The sequence below is a fragment of the Molossus molossus genome, unplaced genomic scaffold (genome assembly GCF_014108415.1).
Source record: "Molossus molossus isolate mMolMol1 unplaced genomic scaffold, mMolMol1.p scaffold_m16_p_19, whole genome shotgun sequence".
In the NCBI taxonomy this organism is placed as follows: domain Eukaryota; kingdom Metazoa; phylum Chordata; class Mammalia; order Chiroptera; family Molossidae; genus Molossus; species Molossus molossus.
This window is the reverse complement of record NW_023425354.1, coordinates 31,706,044-31,728,725: the sequence shown is the minus strand read 5'-3', so window position 1 is coordinate 31,728,725 and position 22,682 is coordinate 31,706,044. Positions and strand designations below refer to the sequence as shown.

The window sequence follows — 22,682 nt, the reverse complement described above, 5'->3', positions numbered from 1 at the left end:
CAGAGATAGTGAGTTAACTGCATAGACCAGAGTCTGACATCTAGTAAGCACTCAGTAAATTTTATCTGTTACCATGAGTCCTTATCACCTTCACCAACTGTTGGGGGCAAGGGCACTATTTACTTTCTGCCAGAATCTCATTGCAAGGAACCTGGACTTGGTCCCTGAGAGCAAATAAATCATCAAGGATGGGGTCCCTGCCTAAAAAGTGGGGTTCAATTCAGACAGAACAAGACCATTTTCCTTCTCCTTTGGTGAGACCCTTAGAGTCTCTTAGAGGCCTGGTTCCCCCTGAAAAAATCAAATCCAGTAAAGGGACTCAACTTTCTCTAAAGAAATACATTCCAAAGTTCTGAGGTGAGTGAGCAGATCTCACTCTCAGTAGATCCAGGGTTATGCTGATGAGTCAAGGCCTTTAGATCCAGAATGAAATGCAGTAGAGAAACTTGCAGTAGCTCCCTTGAGCACTCCTTGATTGCTATGACCTGTCCTATTCAGATTTTCTTTAACTAGAACCCCAAACTTTGCTAACGTAGGATCATGAATTCCAGACTCTGCCTGGTCTTGTTGTGCTGCAACTTATGTCTCCTGACTGTTTAGTTTGGTAATGACCCTGCCTATCTGCCCTCAAGCTGTGGTTTGACCTGTGGTCTGGTAACTAATGTTCAGTCTTGGCCAATGATATTGCGCCTATGTTGTTGTGCTCAACTCTACCTGTGTCCATGGACACTTTATAAGTCTCCCCAACTCCACTGGGATTCTTGGCCAGCTCGAGATAAAGCACTTTTTTTCTCCAAAAGGAAAACATAGGTACATAGAAACCAAATTATATGTTTAGGGAAATAGAGAAAGAGCTAGAAATTTAGCTGAGCCAGAATTAGAAACTTCAGATTCCATTGCATCTATAATACAGTAATCAACAAGACTTCATTCTTAAATAAAATGTTGTTTTAATAAAATACTGCACATACATATTTTTCTTTTTAAAGATGTAATGACCAGGAAGGTTGGTGTGAATGATAATATATGGTGAACTACATAATTAGTAGCAAAAACAAGGACTCTCAAATAAATAGGCTTCAGCATTTTTTTTTTTAAGGACATATTCTGCAAATCAGCTGAGACTGGAGAACAGGCAGGGAGGGTTTCCCTCCAAGGATGTGCTCTTGGTTGGTTTAGGATAGAGAAAGGAGTCACGGTTGTCCTCCAGGAATCAAAAGTAACATTGGAGTAACCTTCTGGAGAGGGAAATCCTTGCCTCTCCTTGCCCTCTCCTTACCTTTTCCCCCAAGATTTCAGAGCTTAACTGAAACATAACAAAAGCACCACCACAGAGTCACCTTTAGGCATCTGAATACCCAGCAGGGCAGGTGTGGGCCAGTGAGAAATTCTGGGGAAAGCAGAGCTGGGAAAATAAGAGGAAGATCTAGAATGATAGAAGCTGACTACGCCTGAACCCTCTGGCTTAGTACAAATCTAGGTCACTGCAGCCATTCAGAAATCTTAGTAAATACAATGACCACAGATATAAAATAGAAAAATGCAAGATGCAGAATTACTCCACTAATTACTCTTTAGGTTGGTCCTCCACTATTGAGAGTCTCTTACCTAAAGATTTAAGTACAATCAAAGCCATGTAGCTATTGTTGGACAAAATTTGCATGATATTTAAGATACTAAAAAATCCTCCTTTATCCATCCTTTTCCTATCAAATCCACTTCTCTTTTCTCCTTTTCTGGGTCAGAATGAGCATGGGTAGAACATTCTCAGGTGGGATTCCCAGCCTGCGACTGAGCTGTCCCTACCTGGAAGTCTGACTTTTGTACCTCTAATGGAAGAACAAGTCTTCAGGGAAAACTCCTGAACTACCCACTTCTAACAGACAAGGCTTTCTCAAATACCCTTATTCGCTTTTCAAAAAACATCCCCCAATACGATTAGAATTGCATAGGACGAAGGGGGTCACCCAAGCTGATGCTGGCACTTCTGGCCTCAAAGTGGGCTGGCAGAAGACGCTCGTTGCCCTCAATCCTTGGCACAGTCATTGACTTTAAATACTGAAGTCTCCACATTCCTTACAAAGACTTCTTGTGTGGCTGGCCCAGCAGCCAGGCAAGGCAGTAGGGGATGAGACTGACAGATGCCAGGGGCACTGCTGCACTCTTGCAGAAGGACAGGACGTAGAAGATCAGCTCAGTTTGGGATGGGGGTTTCAAAGAGTCAAAGATGTGCAGGAGAACGAGGGAGGTCACGATGCAGCTGAGGCGGAACGGGAACGACTTGTTCAGCCTGCCCTTGCAGCTCTCCCTGTACATGCTGGAGTTGAGAGCCAGCCCCAGGCCAAAGAGGGTCCCCAGGTTCTTCAGGAGGCTGGCAAAGGGTGTGGTGTCAATGTGGACCCATTCTGGCCGCTCGCACCATCTCTTGGCTTTCTCTAGAGTCCATAGGAGGTCTACACCCAGCCCCTTCAGTAGCAGGTAAAATCCAATGGCAAAACTGAACAGGAAGAAGGTAATGAGGAAGTATTTCTTGAGGCTGGCGTTGTAGATGCTCCGGATGTGGTGGAAAGTTTCAGCCACGGCAATGCCTGCTCGGAAGAAAGAATGATGATGAGAAATAGGAAAGACTCTGGACTTTCAGCCAAAGGTGGGTTGGGAACCAGTGGGTGACATGTCATCTGCCAGTCTTTAAATCACAGATGCTAGATTCTTAGTGGGTCACCTGGTTTATTCCCATATGTGACTCCAGCCTTTCCTCAGCCATAGACTCTTTCAGATGGAAGAGTCGTGTCACATATATCCTCCTACTGCATGCATGTTTCCTGTCAGGGGGTCCTCTTGTCTCCAACTGAATACCCTCAGGGGTGAGGAGCTCACTCCGACTTGGGTGGCCCATTTCATCTTTGAATGGATTTGATTATTAAAACGGTTTTTCTTTTGCTGAGCTGAATGAAGTCTGTCCTGTCTAATGCCATCTATTGGTCTCAGTTCTTTCTGTAGGAGTTAAGTTGTAAATTCAGAACCTCTTTAACACATTTGAAGGTAGTTATTCTCCTCTGTAATCTACACATTCTCGGGTCTTTCACGTACCATGGCTTCCAGGCTCCTTCTCAGACATGGAATCCAGTACTGAACGCTGTGTTACTGTTGTAGTTGCCACGAAACCATTCTCTCTGTCCTCAGCCTTGTTTTCTGCTCTTACAGATCTCCAGGAGGAAAATTCACAATTTCCCTATTCCAGTGCCTCCCACAAAGTCAAGAAATTTTTTCTACACTTAATCTAAATCTTTTCTGCCCCTTATAAACTAGATCTAAGAAAATGCAAATATTTAAATCTCTAAACCTATTAAATCAACTGTGGGTTTCTATTAGGTGTGCAAATTGCAAATGCATTTATTTATTAATTTATTTTGGTTAATCCTCACCCAAGGATATTTTTCCATTGATTTTTAGATAGAGTGGAAGGGAGGGAGGGACAAGGGGGTGAGAGAGAGAGAGAGAGATGAGAGAGACACATTGCTTGGTTGCCTCCTGCAGGACCCTGACTGGGGCTGGGGTCAAATCTGCAATCCAGGTACACCCAGGTATGTGCCCTTGACCAGAGCTGCAAATGAATTTATTTAAATAAAGAGCTTTCCTAGGACACTGTGTTAATTTGTTAAATTTGGTAGATTCCCTTAAAATTAAACTGGGCCACTCCCAGTTGAAGATCAGTAAGAAATAACGAATGTAAAAAGCTTGGAGGTCTCAAGCTAATTTAATTGGGGAAGTAATTTGGTATAGTGTAACTTTTCTGGAACACACTTAATTGTGTAGATCTGGGCACTCCCATAGCAATTAATCATTTCAAATTGCCCACCCTTGACTTTCAACCCACTGAAATGCTAACAGCATTGATAACTACAGAACACGGCTGGAATGCAGGAATGTTGTCCTGATCAGGGAGAAATGGGATTCGCAGGGGAGTGGGGGAAGAAGTCAGAGCAGCTGATACCTGACAAGACTCCAGCCACAACCTGATGGGGGAAATGAGCAGCAAGGTAGACTCGTGACAGACAGACGTTCAGCTGCACGGCCCAGAATCCCAACCACAAAATGACGTTCAAAAACCTGCAACGAAAGAGGCAACCATAACAGAACCCAGATACAGATCCTGCAGCAAAGAGAACAGCTTCAGCAGGAGTGTCGAAGCCTGGCAAACTTGGGTGCCATCAATGGAGTATTTGTAAATTAATGCCGTACTCAAAACCTCAAAGATGCTGCAGCATGTGGTGGACGCTTGTGTGTAAGAATTGTGTTTGCACAGTGGCTGCAGAGCCAGAATTCCCTGTAGTAGGAATGTCTTACGTTTCTCTCTTTATTTTAACCTGGATGGGACGACTCTATGGTTGGTGCAGAAGTGGGTCTTTATTTAAATCCTTCCACTACCTAACTACCTGATCTCCAGAAGCCCCTTTACCATGTTAGGACCTATTTCCTTATCTGTAAAATTAGAATGTGCACTTGTGGGTCTCTCCCAGCTAACATTTTGTGCCTCTAATCTTCACCCTCAGCAGACATGCCACAACCTTATCAGTATGAACCCAAAGTGTGGGATGGGCTAGGTGGATGAGAAGTGGTGTGTGAGCTACAGAGAAAGCCACCTCCTGCTCTCCACCACCCACACCCCAGGGCTGAATTCTTACCGAAATTTGTAGGTCGGCTTTTTCTTTCCCCGAAAGATAGAGAGGGTGGATGTGACCATCACATAATATACACCTGCTGTACCCATGGCATGGCCAGAGGGACTCCCTAAAGGGCAGGAAAGAGATGAATGAATAGGTGAAAGGTGAAGTCTCCATCTGGGTGTCATCTATCCCTTCGTCCATCCATTCATTTGTCCATTTAGTTACCTATTTAACCAGTATCTATTGAGCTCCTATTACACACTCAGCACTGTGCTGGGTTCTGGGAGTACAGTGGTGAGCACAATCAGAGAAGGCCCAGCCCTTGTACTTATATACAGTCTAGAGATCACCCAAAGAAACAGAGTACTGGATGTATAATTACAAACAGATTTGCTCTCTGTTACCTCTCTTCCCCTCTCTTCTTGTGCCCTCTGCTCTGCTCATGCTGGTCTCATTGCTTTTCTTTAAACATGCTCCTGCCTCGGAGTCTTGGCATTGTTAGCCTTTTTGGTTGGACAATTCCTCCTCCAGAATTTACTGGCTAATTCCCTGGCCTCCTTCAAGTTTTTGCTCAAATTTCACCTTCTCAATGAGTGCTACCGTCACCACACTATTTAATTCTGCAACTGTTCCCATTCCTGATCCCTCTACTCTGAGATATGGAGGGTCCTTAGATGTGCCAACCTCCACCCAGATCCCAGTCTGGAAGAAGGACCTATTTTTCCAGCTGTTGAGAGTGTGGTCACAAATGGGCCTTAGCTCTCAGCCTTCTCTGGGCATTGCTCTGGGCCGAAGAGAGCCATCTTGATCACAGTTACCCTCTCCCTGGGGATGGCCTGTACCCAATCACTAGTCCATATTGGAGTATAAGGGCCTGGTCTTGTTGACCCAATTAAGACAAATCTGAAGGGCCATTCCTAGCTTCAGAGCTCTGTGTGGAGTTAGCTGGGCTGAATCACCACTAGGCTTCTCCTTCTGCCCAGTTGGCTTCTGTCTTCCTTCCATAGGTGCTGCTCCTGAGAGTAGCTAAACTCCTGTACACTGATCTCCGAGTGAGTCTGCCTTCCAGGGAACCCCATAAACAAAGCTCATCGTTTCTTTTCTCCTCCTTCTCCTTCCCTCCACCTTTTTCTCCTTCTTCTTCTAAATTATCATTTTCTAATATTCTTTTTTTTTTTTTTTTTATCTTCACCCGAGGATATTTTTCCATTTTTTGTACAGACAGAGTGGGAGGGAGAGAGAGGAAGGGAGAGAGAGTGAGAAACATCGACGTGAAGGGACACATCGAGTGGCTGCCACCCGCATGACCAACCAGTGCCGGGGACAAATTGCAACCGAAGTACATGCCCTTAGCGGGAACCGAACCCGGGTCTCTCCGGACCGCAGGCCGACGCTCTAACCGCTGAGCCAAACCGGCCAGGGCTAAAATATTTTATTTTATTTTTTTTTATCCTCACCCGAGGACATTTTTCATTTTTTTGTTCAGATAGAGTGGGACAGAGAGAGAGAGAGAAACATCGATGTGAAAGGGACACATCGAGTGGTTGCCACCCGCATGACCAACCAGGGCCGGAGACAAACTGCAACCGAGGTACGTGCCCTTAGCGGGAACCGAACCCGGGTCTCTCTGTACCGCAGGCCGACGCTCCAACCGCTGAGCCAAACCGGCCAGGGCTCTAATATTCTATATATTTTACTTGTGTGTTATAATTTTGTATATAGCACACACACATACACACACACACCATTGAAACATTAGCTCCACAAGGGCAGAGATCTTTGTTTTATTTACCAAGGTATTCCAAGTTCCTAGAATAGTGTCTGGCACAGAGTAGATGCTCAATAAATAGCACTTGAATAAATGAGTATGGTCTGAAGTGAACAAGGGTTTGTGAGAATGAATAACTATGGGCTATGCCCTAGTTTGGGGGGTCAGGGATAGGGTCCCTGATAAAGGGATGCCAACACCCTTCCTAAGGGTGAGCGAGACTTAAGGTGAGCAAAGGGGTTGGATATTCTGATTACCTGAAAAACAAAATCTGTCATTTGATTGAACAATATCAGTATGGCTGTAACTAGCAAAACACAGGCAGGGTGTGGGCTTAGACGGTCAGCTCAGGAAGACACAGCTGCCGGGCCGGGCTTCTGGGAAGGACAGCCAGGGCCTCAGGCCGCTAGGGCTTAACCTTCCCTGGAGAAAGGGCCATAGCACACTTACTCTCATGAGCCCTTTGCCTGTGAGGGTGCTGCCTCTCTGGATTAGCAGTTAAGGTTCTGGAAATATTAGTCAGATTTCCAAAATAGCAGCAAGATGAGATTCAGGAAGGTCTTCATGAAGTCAATTAAAATGGAATTGCATCGCGTTGAAGATCATGAGAAAAAGCAAAAGAAATGGCTCTCCTCATGTCCCTTCAAAGAGAGCTTCACCCACAATGAATGTTAATAGGTGTCCACAGTAAGCAAGGACCACCTAGCTTCTGTCTCTACAGAGGGTGGGTCTCTTACCTGGTCCAGTCTCACAGGTGACCGGGAACTGCTTTATCAGCGGCGCAGAAGTATTGCTGTAGTAGTCTGTGTCCAGGACCCACCAGTAAGGGCGCTGCCCAAAGAGAATCCTATGGAAAAGCAGAACCGGTATCTGGAGTTACTGAAGGGACTCTTTTGCCAGAATCCCATACCTTTGAGAAAAGAGAGCAGCTTGTAACCCTAAACAGAAACTGGTAGATCGGCCACCTCCAAGAGGGGAACTGGGTGGCTGGGAAGAGGTGGTACATTCTTTATATAACTTTTGAATTTTGAACTATTTGAATGCATTATTTATTCAAACATAAATAAATAAATCTGAGATCCAAAAATCCATATTCGCAGTCAGCTATGTAACATTTTTTAAACCCCAAGAAGAATTCGTCCTAGAAGGACGCACATGGAACTACAGTTTGCAGCTTGAACTTGCATGTCCTACCAGGTTCCTCTTCTCTTCAGGACTCTGTAAGGACACACAGCTTCCGGTGCTTGCTCTGTCCTCTCCGCTTTGATACGGGGTATCTGAGACAAGCCACTTCACTTTCATTTTATTTATTTTTTTCTTAATCCTCACCCAAAGATATGTTCCTTTTTAAAAAACTGATTTGAGAGAGAGAGAAAAGAAGAGGGAGGGAGAGACGGAGTGAGAGACATCGATTGGGTTGCCTCCCTTACGTGTGCCCCGGGGATCGAACCTGAACTTCTTCAGTGCACAAGATGATGCTCTAACCAACTGAGCTACCCAGCCAGGGCCAAACCGCTTCCCTTTGATAAGGACTAGGTATGTCTTTCATTGTGGAAACAGGTGTCAAGAGGTCAGTTTGGATGCCTCCTTTTCCCTGAGGTGGTGGAATAGTGATTGTTCACCAGAATCAGGACAGGACAGTCATTAACTCCCACCTCTACCAACTCAGAGAAAATCCATCATTCTTTTTTTTTAATCCTCACCCGAGGATATTTTTACATTTATTTTCAGACAGAGTGGGAGGGGGAGAGAGAGAGTCAGAGAGAGAAACATGGATGTGAGAGAGACCGCTCAACTGGTTGCCTCCTGCCTGACCCCAACCAGGGCCGGGGACTGAACTGCAACCAAGGAACATGCCCTTGACCGGACTCAAACCTGCAGCTCTTTGATCTGCGGGTCAATGCTCTAACCTCTGAGCCAAACTGGCCAGGGCGAAAATCCATCATTCTTTAATTGAGATCAGATGTTTGGAATAACCATTTATCTTTCTATTTTTTAGGGTCATGTTGTTGAATAGGGGATGTTACAGAAAAAACTTAGTAGATTTTTCAACAGAAATTTCAGAATCTCATCAATATGCCTTGGGCTTCCGAGCCCAATAGTTTTTTCTTTTTAAATATGTTTTATTTATTTATTTATCTATCATTTATTTATTTATTTTTTTATCCTCACCCAAGAACATTTTTTTGCATTTATCTTCAGACAGAGTGGGAGGGAGAGAGGGAGGAAGAGAGAGAGAGAAAGAGATAAATATCGACGTGAGAGAGACACACCAACTGGTCGCCAACCTCACAACCCCAACTGGAGCTGCGGACGAACTGCAACCGAGGTACGTGCCCCAAGTGGGAACCCAACCCTGGACTCTCCGGTCCACAGGCCAACGCTTTAACCGCTGAGCCAAACTGGCCAGGGCTAAATATGTTTTTATTGATTTTTTTTAGAGTGAGAGGAAGGAAGAGAGAGATAGAAACATCCATGAGAGAGAGATACATGGATTGGCTGCCTCCTGCACGCCCCCCTACTGGGGATCAAGCCCACAACCCGGGCATGTGCCCTGCCCAGAATCCAGTGGGGATCTCTCAGTCCATGGGACAGTGCTCAGTCCACTGAGCTACACTGGCTGGGCTCAATACTTTTTTTCTATTTTAAAGGACTTTACTGTTTATGGCCAAAGAATATTAGAGCTGAAAGAGATGTGAGAATCATCTGATAGCAGTCCTAGATAGCTTTAGAAATGGTGAAGCTTTTAGAGGGCAGCTGGTCCAGCTCTTCATTTTCTAGATGAGGAAAGAAAGGCCAAAACCAGTAACGTGCTCAAGTCAGCTGGTGCTGGCTAACAACTGTAAAATACTCAGGATATTTGCAAGTTGAACCCATCAGTAGCTTGCAAGAGGCCATAATGGGAATACATAAGTAATAGAAATTGGCAGATGTTAAAATTGAGGTTCTCTGCCCCCTCCCCAAGAGTCAGTTCATCAACACTGGATGTAACATGGTTCTTAAGAGCCTTGCCCCTGAAGCCAGCCTGCCTGAGTTTAAATCTTGCCTCTGACATTTACTACCCATGTTGGTGGAGGCAAAGTCCCTTCATCTGTAATATACTAACCACCTCCTGAAAAACACTTAGCACATGGCCTGGCACATACTAAATGCTCAATAACTGTTAACTATAATTATTATGAAGGTCCCAGAGATAACCTAAGTTTACAGATTATAAAACAGAAACTCAGAGAGTTGCTACGACTTGCCCCAGACATGCAGCTAGCTGGTAGGTGGCTGAACAAAACTTGGATGGAGCCCAGTTCTCTGGATTCCTTCTTATTACCCAACACAACAGGTTTTTAATTATCTATGTGTTTCCTTTTTCCATACATGATTTTTCTTCTTTCATACATCTACCTTTATGTTACCTATTCTGCCGCAAAGTAGTAAAACTGTGTTTCTTTGCTGATAGCCTATAATCCAGACTTTTCACTACGTCCAACTGGCCTTCCGTCCATATGAAATAGCCTGTCCTGTATCTTCAACTTACTGACAGGGTTTTCTCCGTCTTCTCTCTTTATGTGGCTGGTGGAAAGTCAGGAGGGGAGTAACCTGTGGCTTCCTGAATAGCATGGAGAAGGCAACTTCTGATGGACAGACATTTCCAGAAAGAATGCCAGCCTCTTTCCTTGCTGATCTCCTCTCTGTCTGGCTCTTACTCACCACTTAAAGATGAGGTTGAGCCAGTCTCCAATCACAGCTACCCAGAGGAGTCTGATGCCCACAGCTTCTCGAAGATGGAACCAGATGGGGAAGAGGACATAGTAGGCATTCCTGAGGTCTGCAATCACGGAGACCAGAATGAACCAATCCTGGGAGTCCTTGTAATTCACCTGGAGGTAGTGTGTTGACTGGATCCCAAAGTTATGCAGGACATTCATGCCTTCCTCCATGCTCACTCCTTGGCCCCTCAGGAAGCCGTCAGCTGAGCCCTTGCAGACGTGGTGGTGATAGCTCTGCTATCAGCCTGCGTCTTGCCTGTTTTATACACCCTGTAAGCAGTCTGCAGGCCAACCCAGCCCTGATCTTTGGACTCAAAAACCACTTTTGTCTAAAATTTATTGATCAAAGGTGCATCATCAGTAGGTTGATGCAAACATGTTCAGGGTGATTTACGTAAAAAAGAAAAGCAGTCACACAAAAACAGCCTGATCGGCCATGTACTCTGCAGGGCCAATTATTAACTTTGGCATGCTGCTTGACAGTGCCAGGGGCTGCCCTCCTGGCTCTGAAACCCAGCCAGAGACACAGGACAGAGTCTAAGTCGCTGTGGTTCTTGCAAAGATGCCTGATTTCCTAAGTCTGCAACGGCACTCACCTGGGAACAAAGAAAACTCTTGGTGCCCTGGTGATTCAAGTTTTAAGTTATTAATTTAGAAGATAGTAGATTTTATTGTACTGGGTACTATCATCTTGCTGGGCCTTTCTTAACTGCCTTAGGGTCTAGGAAATGCCTCTGGTTTGGGAACTCAAATCCTCTTCCAAATGGCTCCACAGCTCAGAGCTAGAAAATAATCATCTTTGAATGGGCTGATTGATTCATTCATTTAATGTCCTTCAAGTTAGGACCTTTGGAATTTTAACACATAAGTTTAAGCAATAAAATGAAGGTATGTTTATGAAAACACTGTGTGATTAATATATGGTTCTAAATAAAAACACCAACAAATTGGCGACTGGGGACTCTGGAAAGGGCTTCTGTAGTTTTATCTTTTTGTTTTTCATTTGTACTTGGAGATATTTATATTCACCAGAAAGTCCATACAATTTTTATTATAGCCATGGATATAGACAAGGAATAAATAAAAGTAACAAATGCCCAGTCGTGTATTGTCAGGACTGCTAAGCTAGAGGTAGTGGGCCCCACTAGAAGAGATAGTCTCTTCCCTCCACCCAGATAAGCCTTCCTTGAAAGTATTGAGTAACTACGGTTGTGATCCCTGGGGACTGAAGTTTCTATGGTGTGGGGTGAGTCGAGGGCAAATAGGGCAGATCCTCTGACAAAATATTCAAAGGCCACTATCTGGTTCCCCACAGGGCTTCTAGGAACCAGAATCTTCGAGTCAGGTGGGGTTCCCTCAGCATATGGGGGGCTAGTGGAGAGCCCTATCTTCTGGAGGAAACGCAGGGAGAATGCTTGTGTTGATAAGGAGTCGGATGGAGCTGATATCTACGCACGGGGCAGGGGGACCCTCTTGGTCACAGCAATTGTACGTCATCATGAGATGCTGTGCTAGTCTCTGCCTTTCTACCTTCAAGCCCCTTCTTGCTGCCTCCAGCACATTTATATCATGTGCAGAAAGAGACGAGGCCCCAAAAGTCCTGCACCTGCTAGAAAACTGAGGGAAGAGAGAAACTGGAGTCCTCAAATGCTCAAAGGACTTGTGGGTATTTGAGGTGAATAACGGGGACGAAGTATTTGAGTTGCTGGAAGTTTCGATGAGAATTCACTAATGTAAAGAACTCTCTCCAGAGAGGGGATTCCATCATCTCCTCCTAACTCCTGTCATGCCCCCTTTCAAGAAGTTCTCCAGTTTAATTCAACAAACATTTCCTGAGCAAAGCCCCATGCCTGGCTTTGCGAGGAATTCGAAGTTAAAAGTTAAATCTTGGTTGTCCTCTGGGACCTTGACACACTCCAGCGGGGCAGGGAGGTTAGATATTTACACAACTCACTATGGCAGTTGGGGGAACCTTAGATCGGAACTGAACCCATGTGTACGAATGTCAGTGAGCTCCCTAGTATTTCGTCCCAGGCAGAGATGACTCAAGACTTATTGATGGCCCCTGGGAGGACGACCAGCCGAGTCTGGGAAGCAGTGAAGATGGAAAGTTATACGGGCCTCTCAGCGGGAACACTAGTTGGACACTCCTCAGGCACTTTCTCCACAAACAGAAATCCAGAGGCTTGGGGCTCTTGGTTTGGGAAGAGCGAGAAGGAAGGTGCCAGAGAGCACAGTCTGGTCTGCTGCTAAATACGTGCAGCGGTTTCAGTGCCCTGGCACTTTCTCCTCCTAGAGCAAGGTTGACTCATTCACCCAAACAAGTTTATTTGCTGACAGGGAAGCAAAGAGGGGAAGGAGTCATAATTTACCACACACCTCATCCAAAAATTGCTTTTATTACCAGAAAGAATTTATGAGTTTACCTGCAGCCAAATCCTCTATTCTGGCTGGGGCTCCGGGTTCTGTTGAGAGAGGAGCTGCCTTTTTGCTCAGCAGTGATCACTGCAGTGGGTCGAGTCTGCACATTGTATCAGGGATGCAAAACCCAGCTTCCAGCCAAGGCTTTGTCTGAGCAGCGGGGGAGGTTTCTTTTAAGGGGTACAGCCCAAATTGCAAGATGTACAGTTTTTTTGTTTGTTTATTTCTTTTTTGGGTGCTCCCCACCCCCACCCCGCCACCATCTGATCCATGGGGGAGGTGTTTAGGAGTAGACAGTAGAAACTGGCTAAATAGACTGCTGTCACCTTTGAAGTGAATGACCCTGTTCTTTTTTTTTTTACAAAATAAGTGGGGGAAAGCAGGTGAAGGGAGAGGCGGATTAATCATTGTTAGCCAGTGAAAATGGCTGACTTATCTCTGGCGTGGTGAGAAAGTTCAGCTTCAGAACCTTGAACTGTGCAACTATTGACCATGTGCGGAGAGCATGCTGTCTGTCTCAGGATGGGCTGCACATTTTGTCCGCGGAAAACCACCAGAGGACATTTGCTTCATTGTAAACAGTTAAGAACTCCCTGCTCATTACCCCAGTGTCTGCTTTCTACCAAAATCAAATGAATCACTGGAATCTTTACAGGAAGCACAGACTTACCATCCTCTCCCTCTCCTCTGTTTTCTTCTTGTTGTTTTAAATCCTCACTTGAGGATATATATATTTTTCCATTTATCTTTAGACAGAGTGGGAATGGGAGACACACACACACACACACAGAGAGAGAGAGAGAGAGAGAGAGAGAGAAACATTGATGTGAGAGAGACACATCAATTGGTTGCCTGTCTCACGACCCCATCTGGGGCTGGGGACCAAACTGCAACCAAGGTACGTGCCCTTGACTGGAATTGAACCCAGGACTCTTTGGGGCGCTGGCTGATGCTCTAACTGCTGAGCCAAACTGGTCAGGGCTCCTCCATCTTCTTTAATGTCATGCCCCAAAAGGAAGCTGTTATTCACCCCAGAGAATATCCTGTCTCAACAAATGGCCAACCAGTTCCCTCATGACCAGATGGTGACACTTCTCCAACCTGCAATCAACCGTTGAGCAGTGCCAAACCACCCTAGCAGCTAGGAAACATTCTTGCATCAAGTTTGATCCTTCCCGCCAGGAGTTAAACTTTGTTGATGCTGCACAGCAGAGGCAGAGTCAAGGGAAGTAAGCCCCTAAAATGGTGGTTGGGACTATTTGGGAAAAGCTCACTTGCCCCCTTCTTCCTGGTCTGTACCCCAGAGGCAAATAGGGGCTGTCTGAGGAGAGATGGAAAATGTGAACTAAGAATCCAGCCCCAACCCACTGTCCCTCCTTGTTTCATCTCACGGTTTCTTTGAAAGAATTGGGACCAACTAAAGAAAAAGGGAAGGAATGTGTCATCAATCACTCAGTCATAGATCAGCTTGGTTGGGTATGGAACAAGGTGGGGACTGGGAGTGAGGGAGAGGGTTCAAAAGCTGGGTGTATTTCTCCTTAGAAGACCCTCAGAAAACATCTTCAAACTTCCAGCAGGCAGCCCATGAGATTTGTCCCCTACTGCCATCACTAGGACTTATAAGGTAAAAAGGGAAAGGATAAATAGAAAGATAAAGAGCTATGTGATCTTGACCAAGTTGCTAGAGTTCTTTGGATTTTACTTTTGTCAACTTGTAGAATGAGAATTGGTGACTCTCACTCTCCTTTCGGTTCTAACATTTTCTGACTCTGGGGTGCTCCTTTGGAAGTACCTGACTTTTAGTGACCTAGCAGAAGGACATGTTTCATTATTGCCAGAAGAAAAAGATGTGTTCATATTTTTTTAAATTAAAATATTTTCAAAAGTAATATATTCACATGGTTTAAAAAAAAGTTCAAAGAGTTCGAAAGAGTATTTAACGAAGTCAGTTCTTCCTCCCATCTCTAGGCACCTTCCAAACACTAGCTGCCAGAGCCCAGCTGAGACCTGAGGTGTTCCCGGAGCCAGAGAAGCCCCCACAATTCTCAGTCAGAAGTCAGCTCACTATGTAGAGCTTGGTATCCAACTGAGATCCAGATTGGGGAGGGGGGTCACCCCTTCTACCTTCTACCCGCCCCCTTTTTTTCTCCTCCAGCTCTGCCCTGTAGTCCTTTAATCAACTCTTTCTTTAATAGCTGTGGAATTTTCATCCCAACCAAAATGCCCATGTACAGTCAGTTATTGTCCTTCCCTCTTCTGGAGCCCAGTTGGGGGACATAAGTAGGAAATTAGTAGTCTTGGACCCTCTTAACCCACAACTTACCCCTTCTGAGAGTTCCCAAATGAGGACCATGATGCAGAGAAAGAGGAAGAGGTGTGTCCCAGAATTATCATGAAAACAAACAGTGAGGTTTATCCCCCTGTTCCCCCCCCCCCCCCCCCCCGTCAGGCCTGGAGAGGGCCAAGGAACTATTCTGAGCTATGAAAACACAGCAGGGCTCTGCTAGCAAGTAAACAGCAGTCTGTCCGCCAACGCTTGTCTCCCTGGATGGGAGTCCTGAGAAGGCCTGATCTCTAGCCAACCAGTAGGAGAGAAAGGGAGTAGGGCACGGAGAGTCCAGCATGTCCCTCTACTTTAGGATAGAAAGGAAAGTCAGTGTTTGCTTTATTTTTAAGAATTAAAAGCTTTTCTTCTCTTTAGTAGATTTCAAGTGGAAGGAGGGCAGCCCGGAATCATGTAAGTCCAGGGGCTCTCTCCAACCTTGAATTCCAGAGAGCAGGATGCCTGTTGCTCTCCTCAACCCTGTGCCACGTCAGCCTCCTCTGCTCTACTGGGAAGTCACTGTGACCTTCTCACTGTCAAATCTTCTGGCTGGCCTTTTCTCCTCCTTCTTTTTCCTTAATATTTTGGCCACATCTGCAACTTTTGGCAGATACGTGTTTTGAAACACTTGCCCTCTCTGTGTTCAGTGTTGCTCCAGGAAGCTCTACTCTCCCTTCTCCTCTTCCTCCTCCCATAGTCAGCGTGATGTTGGATACCACCTGGACGTCCATACATTTCCCAAATCTGCAAGTTCCCTCCAGACCTGTTCTTCCTCCAGACTGCTGCTTTGTACACACGTCTCTTCCTCCTCTGCCATCCCACAGGCACTGAGCCTCACATCACTTGAGTCATCCTTGATGCCTCCTCATCAGGTTCTGACTCTTGTTTGATTTTCTACTCTTACCACCCTTTGTCAATCCCTCTGTCTTGACCTGCTAGTGCCCTCATTACCTAATTATCTCCTACTCCTCTTCTCACTCCGCAACCCAAGACATCCTATAGACTACTGACAAAGGAGCCTCTTACAATACAGTCCCCCCCCCTCCCCCCACTTAATACCTGAAGAATGTCCAGTGGATATTGCCTACAGAATGAAGATCAAACTCAAACTTGCCCACAATCAAATCCCGGGTTATTGTTCTAACCTTATATCTTGCAGCTCCCCTTCCTGGACCCTCATTCCAGATACATCAGTGGGCTTGGATTTCCCAAACATGCCTTGGTTTGCCTAGCCTTGCTCTTTCTTTCACCTGGAATATCATTTTTCTCATCTCCACATATCAAGATTCTAAACATACTTCAAGGCTAAGTTAATAAAGCTTTCCCAACCACTGGCTTTCCCATTGTCAGCTGTAGAGGATCACTCTGTCCTGAATTCCCCTAGCACTTAATCATTCTTATCTTAGGGCACTTAGCATGTTGAAACCTTGCATTACAGTTGTTTTGCATATGCCTTAACTCTTTTTCTGTTATCCTGAGCCCCGAGAGCCAAGAAAGTACCGCTTCCAACCTCTAGAACTGAGCTCTACTTGCATATTTGGTGCCAGTATGGTAGATTGTTTCGATATTGTGATGGTTCCTTCCATTGCTGACGCACGCCCCTTTACACTGTGACTTTGCCTCTCTTCCCATCAAGCAGAGACATTTTTATTTCTATCCTTTGAATCTGGGCTTGGGACATTATCAGATGTGATACAAGCCAAGGCTTGAAAAGCATTCACTCATTAGGGCTTGTCCTCTTTGGGCTACTGTTGGAATCCTCCACAAAGAGGAGAAGTCCAGGCTGGCCTGCTGGAGACACCTTGTCGTGACATGTAGCCTCTCTGACAGCCAGCCCCAGCTGCTAGACATGTAAGTGAGTTCATCGTAGACCGTCCAGCCCTAGTCTCTCTGCCAGAGATCTGCAGCCAAGAGCAATTGCAGGTGACTCCAGCAGAACTGCCCAGCTGAGCCCAGCTCAGAGGGCCGACCGACCGAATAATGAGCAAACAAAGTGGTTTCATGTTTTAAGCCACTACTTATTCAGGGGGGTTGTTATGCAGTAATTGAAACACCCAGTAGATGCTGGTTAATAAAATATTAAATAATAGCTAGCATTCATTGAGCACTTACTATCTGTCAAGAGCTAGTCTTGGAAAATTACATAGATTAACTCATTTAAGTCTCATAAAAATTCTGATGTAGATTTTATACTGTCCCCATTTCACAGACAATGAAAATGAGGCCCAGAGAAGATAAATAAGTTGCCCAAGGTCATACTTGCCAGGCCCAAAACCCAGAATCTGGTTCCAGAAGCCACACTATAAACCACTATATCACATTACAGAACAAGAAAGACATCAATTCATTGATTTACTGCCTCAGAAACACCCTTCCTCACATACACGCCAAATTCTATAGCATTTTGGGCTCCAATGCCCAGCCTATGCTTCTAACCCTCCCACACCTTGTCTTCTTGGGTCTGCCCCAGGCTCTGGGCCCCTCCTGCCTGTTTCAGGGAAAGCCAAGCATGGGAACTAATTTAGAGACCTGCTATCTGTCTGTCCCATCTTCTCCTTCCTATAGCCTTTCTGGGTTGCTCGTTCCAGCGGCGCAGGCTTCATTTGGAGAGGAATCACTTGGGCTCAGCATGTCAGCATTGCCCTTTGGCCCAGTGTACTGGCTTAACCTGTGCAGCCAGGGTGATTTTTCACTTAGGATCTTTGGACTTTCTTCAATCTTTTTTTTTTTTTTCTTTTATCGTCACCTGAGGATATGTTTATTGATTTTTAGAGAGAGAGAGAAACATTGTTGAGAAACATCAGCTGTTGCCTCCCATATGTGCCCCGACCAGGGATCAAACCCACAACCTTTGGGAGGATGGGACAATGCTCCAATCAACAGAGCCACCTGGCCAGGGCTCTTCAATCTTCTTTTCTGAGGTAGTCAAAGGAGACACTGGATATGAAATGGCTTTTAACAAGGCAAAGACTTACTTGACTATAACAACTGTTACTGTTTTCTCAGATTTCAACAAAAATATATTTAAATACTCATAATAGGCATGACACCATGCTGGGTATCAGTCCACCAAGGCCAACAGGACATGGTTCTTGCCTCAGGGAGCTCAGGTTCTATGATGGGGAACAAGGGGAGGTGTGGACAATGAATTCAAGTGTGTGTGAACCTCCATTGTAGAGTTTCATTTAAAGTACTAAGGGAGCCCTGGCTGGTGTGGCTCAGCGGTTAGCGCGTTGGCCTGCGGTCTGGAGAGACCCGGGTTCGGTTCCCGCTAAGGGCACATACCTCGGTTGCAGTTTGTCCCCGGCCCTGGTTGGGTCGTGTGGGTGGCAGCCACTCGATGTGTCCCTTTCACGTCGATGTTTTTCTCTCTCTCTCTCTCCCCCTTCCTCCCTCCCTCCCACTCTATCTGAACAAAAAATATTTTAAAATGTCCTTGGGTGAGGATAAAAAATAATAATAATAAAGTACTAAGGGAGTGTGGCCAGTGTGGCTCAGTGTTTGAGCATCAACCCATGCACCAAGAGGTCGCCAGTTCGATTCCAAGTCAGGGCACATGCCCAGGTTGTGGGCCAAATCCCCAGGGGGGGGCATGCAGGGGTGGCCAATTGATGTTCTCTCTCATCGTTGTTTCTATTTCTCTCTCCCTCTCACTTCCTCTCTCTCTAAAATCAATAAAGGAAAAAACATTTTTTTTTTTTTTAAAGTACTAAGGGAGTGCTCACTTTGGCAGCACATATACTCAAGTACTAAGGGAGCAGGGGGAACAGAGAAGGGGGAGTGGGGTGATATTTGAATTGGATTTTAGAAGATAAATAAGGCATCACCTGATGAAGAGGGAGGAAGGGGAAAGAGGAAGAAACCAGAGGAAAGAAGGAGGGGAGCACCTGGGTAGAGGCATGAGTGGATGGGGACAGGGCACAGAGTCATGACAGTCTAGAGTTCAGGGCATCAAGATGGCAGGGCGTGAAAACCCGGTGTGAACCACCACATGTGCTCTGGAGAGTAGGAAGCTCTGGAAATTTATAAGGGGCAGTTGGCCAAGGAAGAACTATAGGATGGGGAGGGATGAAAGTGGGAATTTGCTTACAGTGGGTCTCTGCTCAGGAAGGTAGACGTGATGTCTATGGCAGGCTGGTGTGGGTTGTATCAGGAGAGTCTGGCTGTCTCTAGGATACCTCATGATGGTCTCTTGGTGCATTCACCACAGCTCAAGGCAGAGGCCTAAATCAGAAACCAGATTCATCAGCTCACTAAAGGACATTGTCTTTCAGGAAAGATCTAAATTTACCAAAGTAACAAATGAAGATTTATCCTCATTTACAGTAACTGTCAAGCAAAAGCAATTATTATCAGAACATCAGCTAGTTCATTTACACAAGAGATATAACTGATTTGCCCATTTCTTCCCATGACCATGGAGCTGTGAATTAGAATCAGCAGTTGGTCATGAGACAGGTTTGATAGAGCCTGGTGCCTCCATCTGCATGGCTAATGTGCCTCCAGGGCTGGTCATATACTGGCCTTGGGCCAGGCCCTCTGCTCTAGACATGGTCGGATTGTCACTGCCAGGGCAGGCTCCATTAGGCTCCTTTTCTGTGCCTTCTGTGTCTTATACTCTCTGGTCAACCACCTCTGGCCAGTTTGGAACTAAACTGCTTTCCCAGGGTTTTCTCAACCTTGGTTACATGTTAGAATCACCTGTGGAAAATTTATACTGCTAATGCAGAAATGTATGCTCTGCCTCACCCCCAGGGATTATGGTTTTATTGGTCCGAGGTGCAGCCTGGGTATGTGGAGTTTTAAAAGCTCTCCCGTGATTTCAGGTACAGTCCAGGTTGAAAGCTTTTGCTTTAAGGCAATTGTGCATGCTTTTGTTCCGGTCCATTGAGTGTTGATTTTGCTCACAGAGGGTCACTTAACATGGATCAGGTGCCAAGTGCTTCTCAAGCATTACGTTGTTAATTCTTTTTTGTTGTTGTTAATCCTCATTCAAGGATACCTTTTCATTGATTTTTAGATAGAGTGAAAAGGAAGATGGGAGGGAGAGAGAGAGAAACATTGATGTGAGAGAGACACATCGATTGGTTGCCTCCCGAACAACCTTGACCAGGGCCGGGGATCAAACCTGCAACCCAGGTATGTGCCCTTGACTGGGAATGGAACCCAAGACCCTTTGGTCCAAGGGCCATCACTCTAACCATTGAGCAAGACCAGCCAGGGTACATTATTTATTCTTTTTTTTTTCTCTTTCTTTATTGATTTGAGAGAGAGAGTGAGAGAGTGATAGGAACATCAATGAGAGAAAACCTCAATTGGCCGCCTCCTGTGTGCCCCCCACTGGAGATTTGGCCCACAACCTGGGAATGTGCCCTGACTGGGAATCGAACCAGTGACCTCTTAGTGCATGGGTCAACGCTCAACCACTGAGCCACATCAGCCAGGCACATTGTTAATTCTTTAACCAGGCCTGCTAGTCAGTGAAGAAGAGCAGTGGGACAGGGGAAGGCAATCAGGTATAACTCCACAAAGACCTGGGTTCAGTCCCAGGCCCACCACTTACCAGCCAGGTGACTTGGGGCAAGTTACCTAATCCCTGTAAATATTAGTTTCCTCATCTGTGAAATGGAAAAAAAATATCTGCTTCTCAAGGTTGCTTTGAGGAATAAATGAAGCAACAGAAAGTGAGCCCAATAGACACTCCACCATACTGGCTCCATTTCAACGGGAGAAGTGAGAGAGACCGAGACGTCATGTTCTTTGAGAGTCCTCAAGAAAGGGGGAGCCTCCATCATGTTCTGGTCCATGGACATAGGTGAAAGAGTACGAGAAACATGCAGTGGGAAGGTGTCTGAAACCCAAGCCCCACTGAGAATGCTATAATCTATTTCCCTTTGCAGGATCCAGATGTGGTGAGGAGGAATGCTATAGAGGATGCAGGTACCCATCTGAGCCTTCATGGAACTTACACAGTCAACCATCAGCCACAGGCCAAGAGTTGGAGTGGGGACATGAGGCCGGCACCACTAAGAGGCCAGGCCAAGAACTCACACTAATAATGTGTATGTGTGTGGATTCGAGCTCCCTTCAGTGGGATCCATAGGTCCAAGGGTCCCCCGAAGGCCTACATTCCCAAGATTTCCTCTCACTTGCCAGGTTCCTCCAAGAACTTTGCTGTTCTGACCCTTTGGATTTCTCTGGGGCTGCATTCTTTAGTGTCTGGTTGCTTCTTTCTTGTGGTTGGAAGGATATGTTCCCAGGAGAACCCTCCAATGGGGTTTTCTGTGCACATACTCCCTTGGGGTGGCTGAAGCTCTGCCCTCTGGCCCCACTGGGAGCCAGCAGGTGAGCCACAGCAGCAGAGTCCCCCATGCAGCCAAGGGCCACAGGTCCCCTCTGCCCATTCCTGCACCTGGAGAAGCAGAGGTGGAAGCATCCTTGGCTCCTCCATAGCATTTGTTTTGGGGCAAGATGAGAGCATTTGCATCCATCATAGTCCAAATTGCTTTAAATAAGAAGACACAAGAAAGTCAAAACATGATATTTATTTGGGCTGAGAGGGTAAAGAGAAACTAAATCACTGATCTGAAAAGCAAAATGGGAAGAAGAACCAGCAATAGCAAACCAGCTCTGCCTTAACCCTTTCCCACCTGAGCACTTGTCACTATATCCTGTAATAATAATAATAATAATAACAGGATATTATTCAAGAATGTGGCTCCGCCTGACTGGTGGGGCTCAGTGGTTGAACATCAACCCATGCACCAAGAGGTCACCAGTTCGACTCCCGCTTAGGGTTCAAGCCCAGGTTGTGGGCCCGGTCCCCAGTGGGGGGCATGCAGGAAGAGGCCAATTGATGTTCTCTCTCATCAATGTCGCTAACTCTCTCCCTTTCTCTTCCTCTCTCTCTATAATCAATAAAGAAAAATTAAAAAAAAAAAAAAAAAAGAATGTGGCTTCCACAGTGTTTAGTCTTTGTATGAAAGTCCATTTGCCAGAGTTCAGTTCCTTTCCAGCTCACCTGGTTGAGCCTGGGGTCCAGGCAGCTCTTGAGGGACCCACAGGACTTCCATGGTGTCTGAGCTCCCAATTTGCCATTGCCCTCTGGTAACAAGCTGAGTTGGACCCAAGATTCTGTGCCCTGAATTCCTTCTTGCCAAGGTCTGCCCAGTCAGTGCCCTCCCTACAGCTGGGTCAGTGGCCTGAGTTTCCAACTGGGGAAAGAGCCTCTCTCTTCCTGACCTCATGGCCTACCCTTTTATTTATGTATTTATTTATTTTTATTATTATATTTTGGTACGTACCCCTAGCAGGAACCGAACCCAGGACTCTCTGGTCTGCAGGCTGACCAAACTGGCCAGGGCATAGCCTACCCTTTTAGAGAAGACACCAAGGGAAGTGGACAAGCTGTAGAAGCAGGGCTGTGGACACCACACACCACATGGGTTTCTGTGGCCTGGAGGCACTTGAGAAAGTTTGCTCTTTGAGCCCTACCTTCTTATTCCTGCCTCCACATTTCTTTCTAGAAAATACCCCAGTTCTTATTGATGCCCATCCGAAGTCCACACCCAAGGAGGAGCAGCAGGAATGTGATGTCCTGGAGCCTGTTGCCTGACCGGGCCAGGCTGGTACCTCCTGGGACGCTCCCGGCTCATCTGCTTGCCCATCCCTGACCAGGAAGCTCCTGGCCTGGTTGCCTGAGTTCCCAAGGCTTTTTGGTTCCTACACTCAGTGACAGT

The 22,682-nt window shown here is 46.0% G+C and overlaps 1 protein-coding gene and 1 long non-coding RNA gene across 4 annotated transcripts; one reads left to right on the top strand and one right to left on the bottom strand.

Annotated features, from left to right (window-relative positions):
- Positions 1-967: 967 nt before the first annotated feature.
- Positions 968-10,429, bottom strand: G6PC (glucose-6-phosphatase catalytic subunit). Of its 3 annotated transcripts, none has more exons than XM_036267809.1 (5): positions 10,141-10,429; positions 7,173-7,282; positions 4,686-4,791; positions 3,995-4,110; positions 968-2,588 (listed from the first exon to the last, which is right to left on the bottom strand). In XM_036267809.1, exons 1-5 carry the CDS (start codon positions 10,368-10,370, stop codon positions 2,077-2,079), a joined length of 1,074 nt encoding a protein of 357 aa, XP_036123702.1. In that variant the 5' UTR covers positions 10,371-10,429; the 3' UTR covers positions 968-2,076. The 3 variants fall into 3 exon arrangements, with proteins under 3 accessions (XP_036123702.1, XP_036123705.1, XP_036123704.1); XM_036267812.1 differs by having other exon boundaries at positions 10,311-10,423; XM_036267811.1 differs by having other exon boundaries at positions 9,968-10,256.
- On the top strand, positions 8,717-21,204 carry LOC118633800. The gene is made up of 3 exons (XR_004960270.1): positions 8,717-8,764; positions 10,018-10,316; positions 20,844-21,204. It is a non-coding gene; the product is annotated as an uncharacterized LOC118633800 (long non-coding RNA).
- Positions 21,205-22,682: the final 1,478 nt, after the last annotated feature.

Bases quoted from the DNA above. Each gene is read 5' to 3' on its own strand.
- G6PC (XM_036267809.1), bottom strand. From the start codon at position 10,370: ATGGAGGAAGGCATGAATGTCCTGCATAACTTTGGGATCCAGTCAACA. The intron at 4,792-7,172 runs GTAAGAGACCCA...CCTGCCCTTTAG, and splicing joins CACCTGTGAGACTGGACCAG to GGAGTCCCTCTGGCCATGCC. The intron at 4,111-4,685 runs GTAAGAATTCAG...CTTTCGTTGCAG, and splicing joins AAGCCGACCTACAAATTTCG to GTTTTTGAACGTCATTTTGT.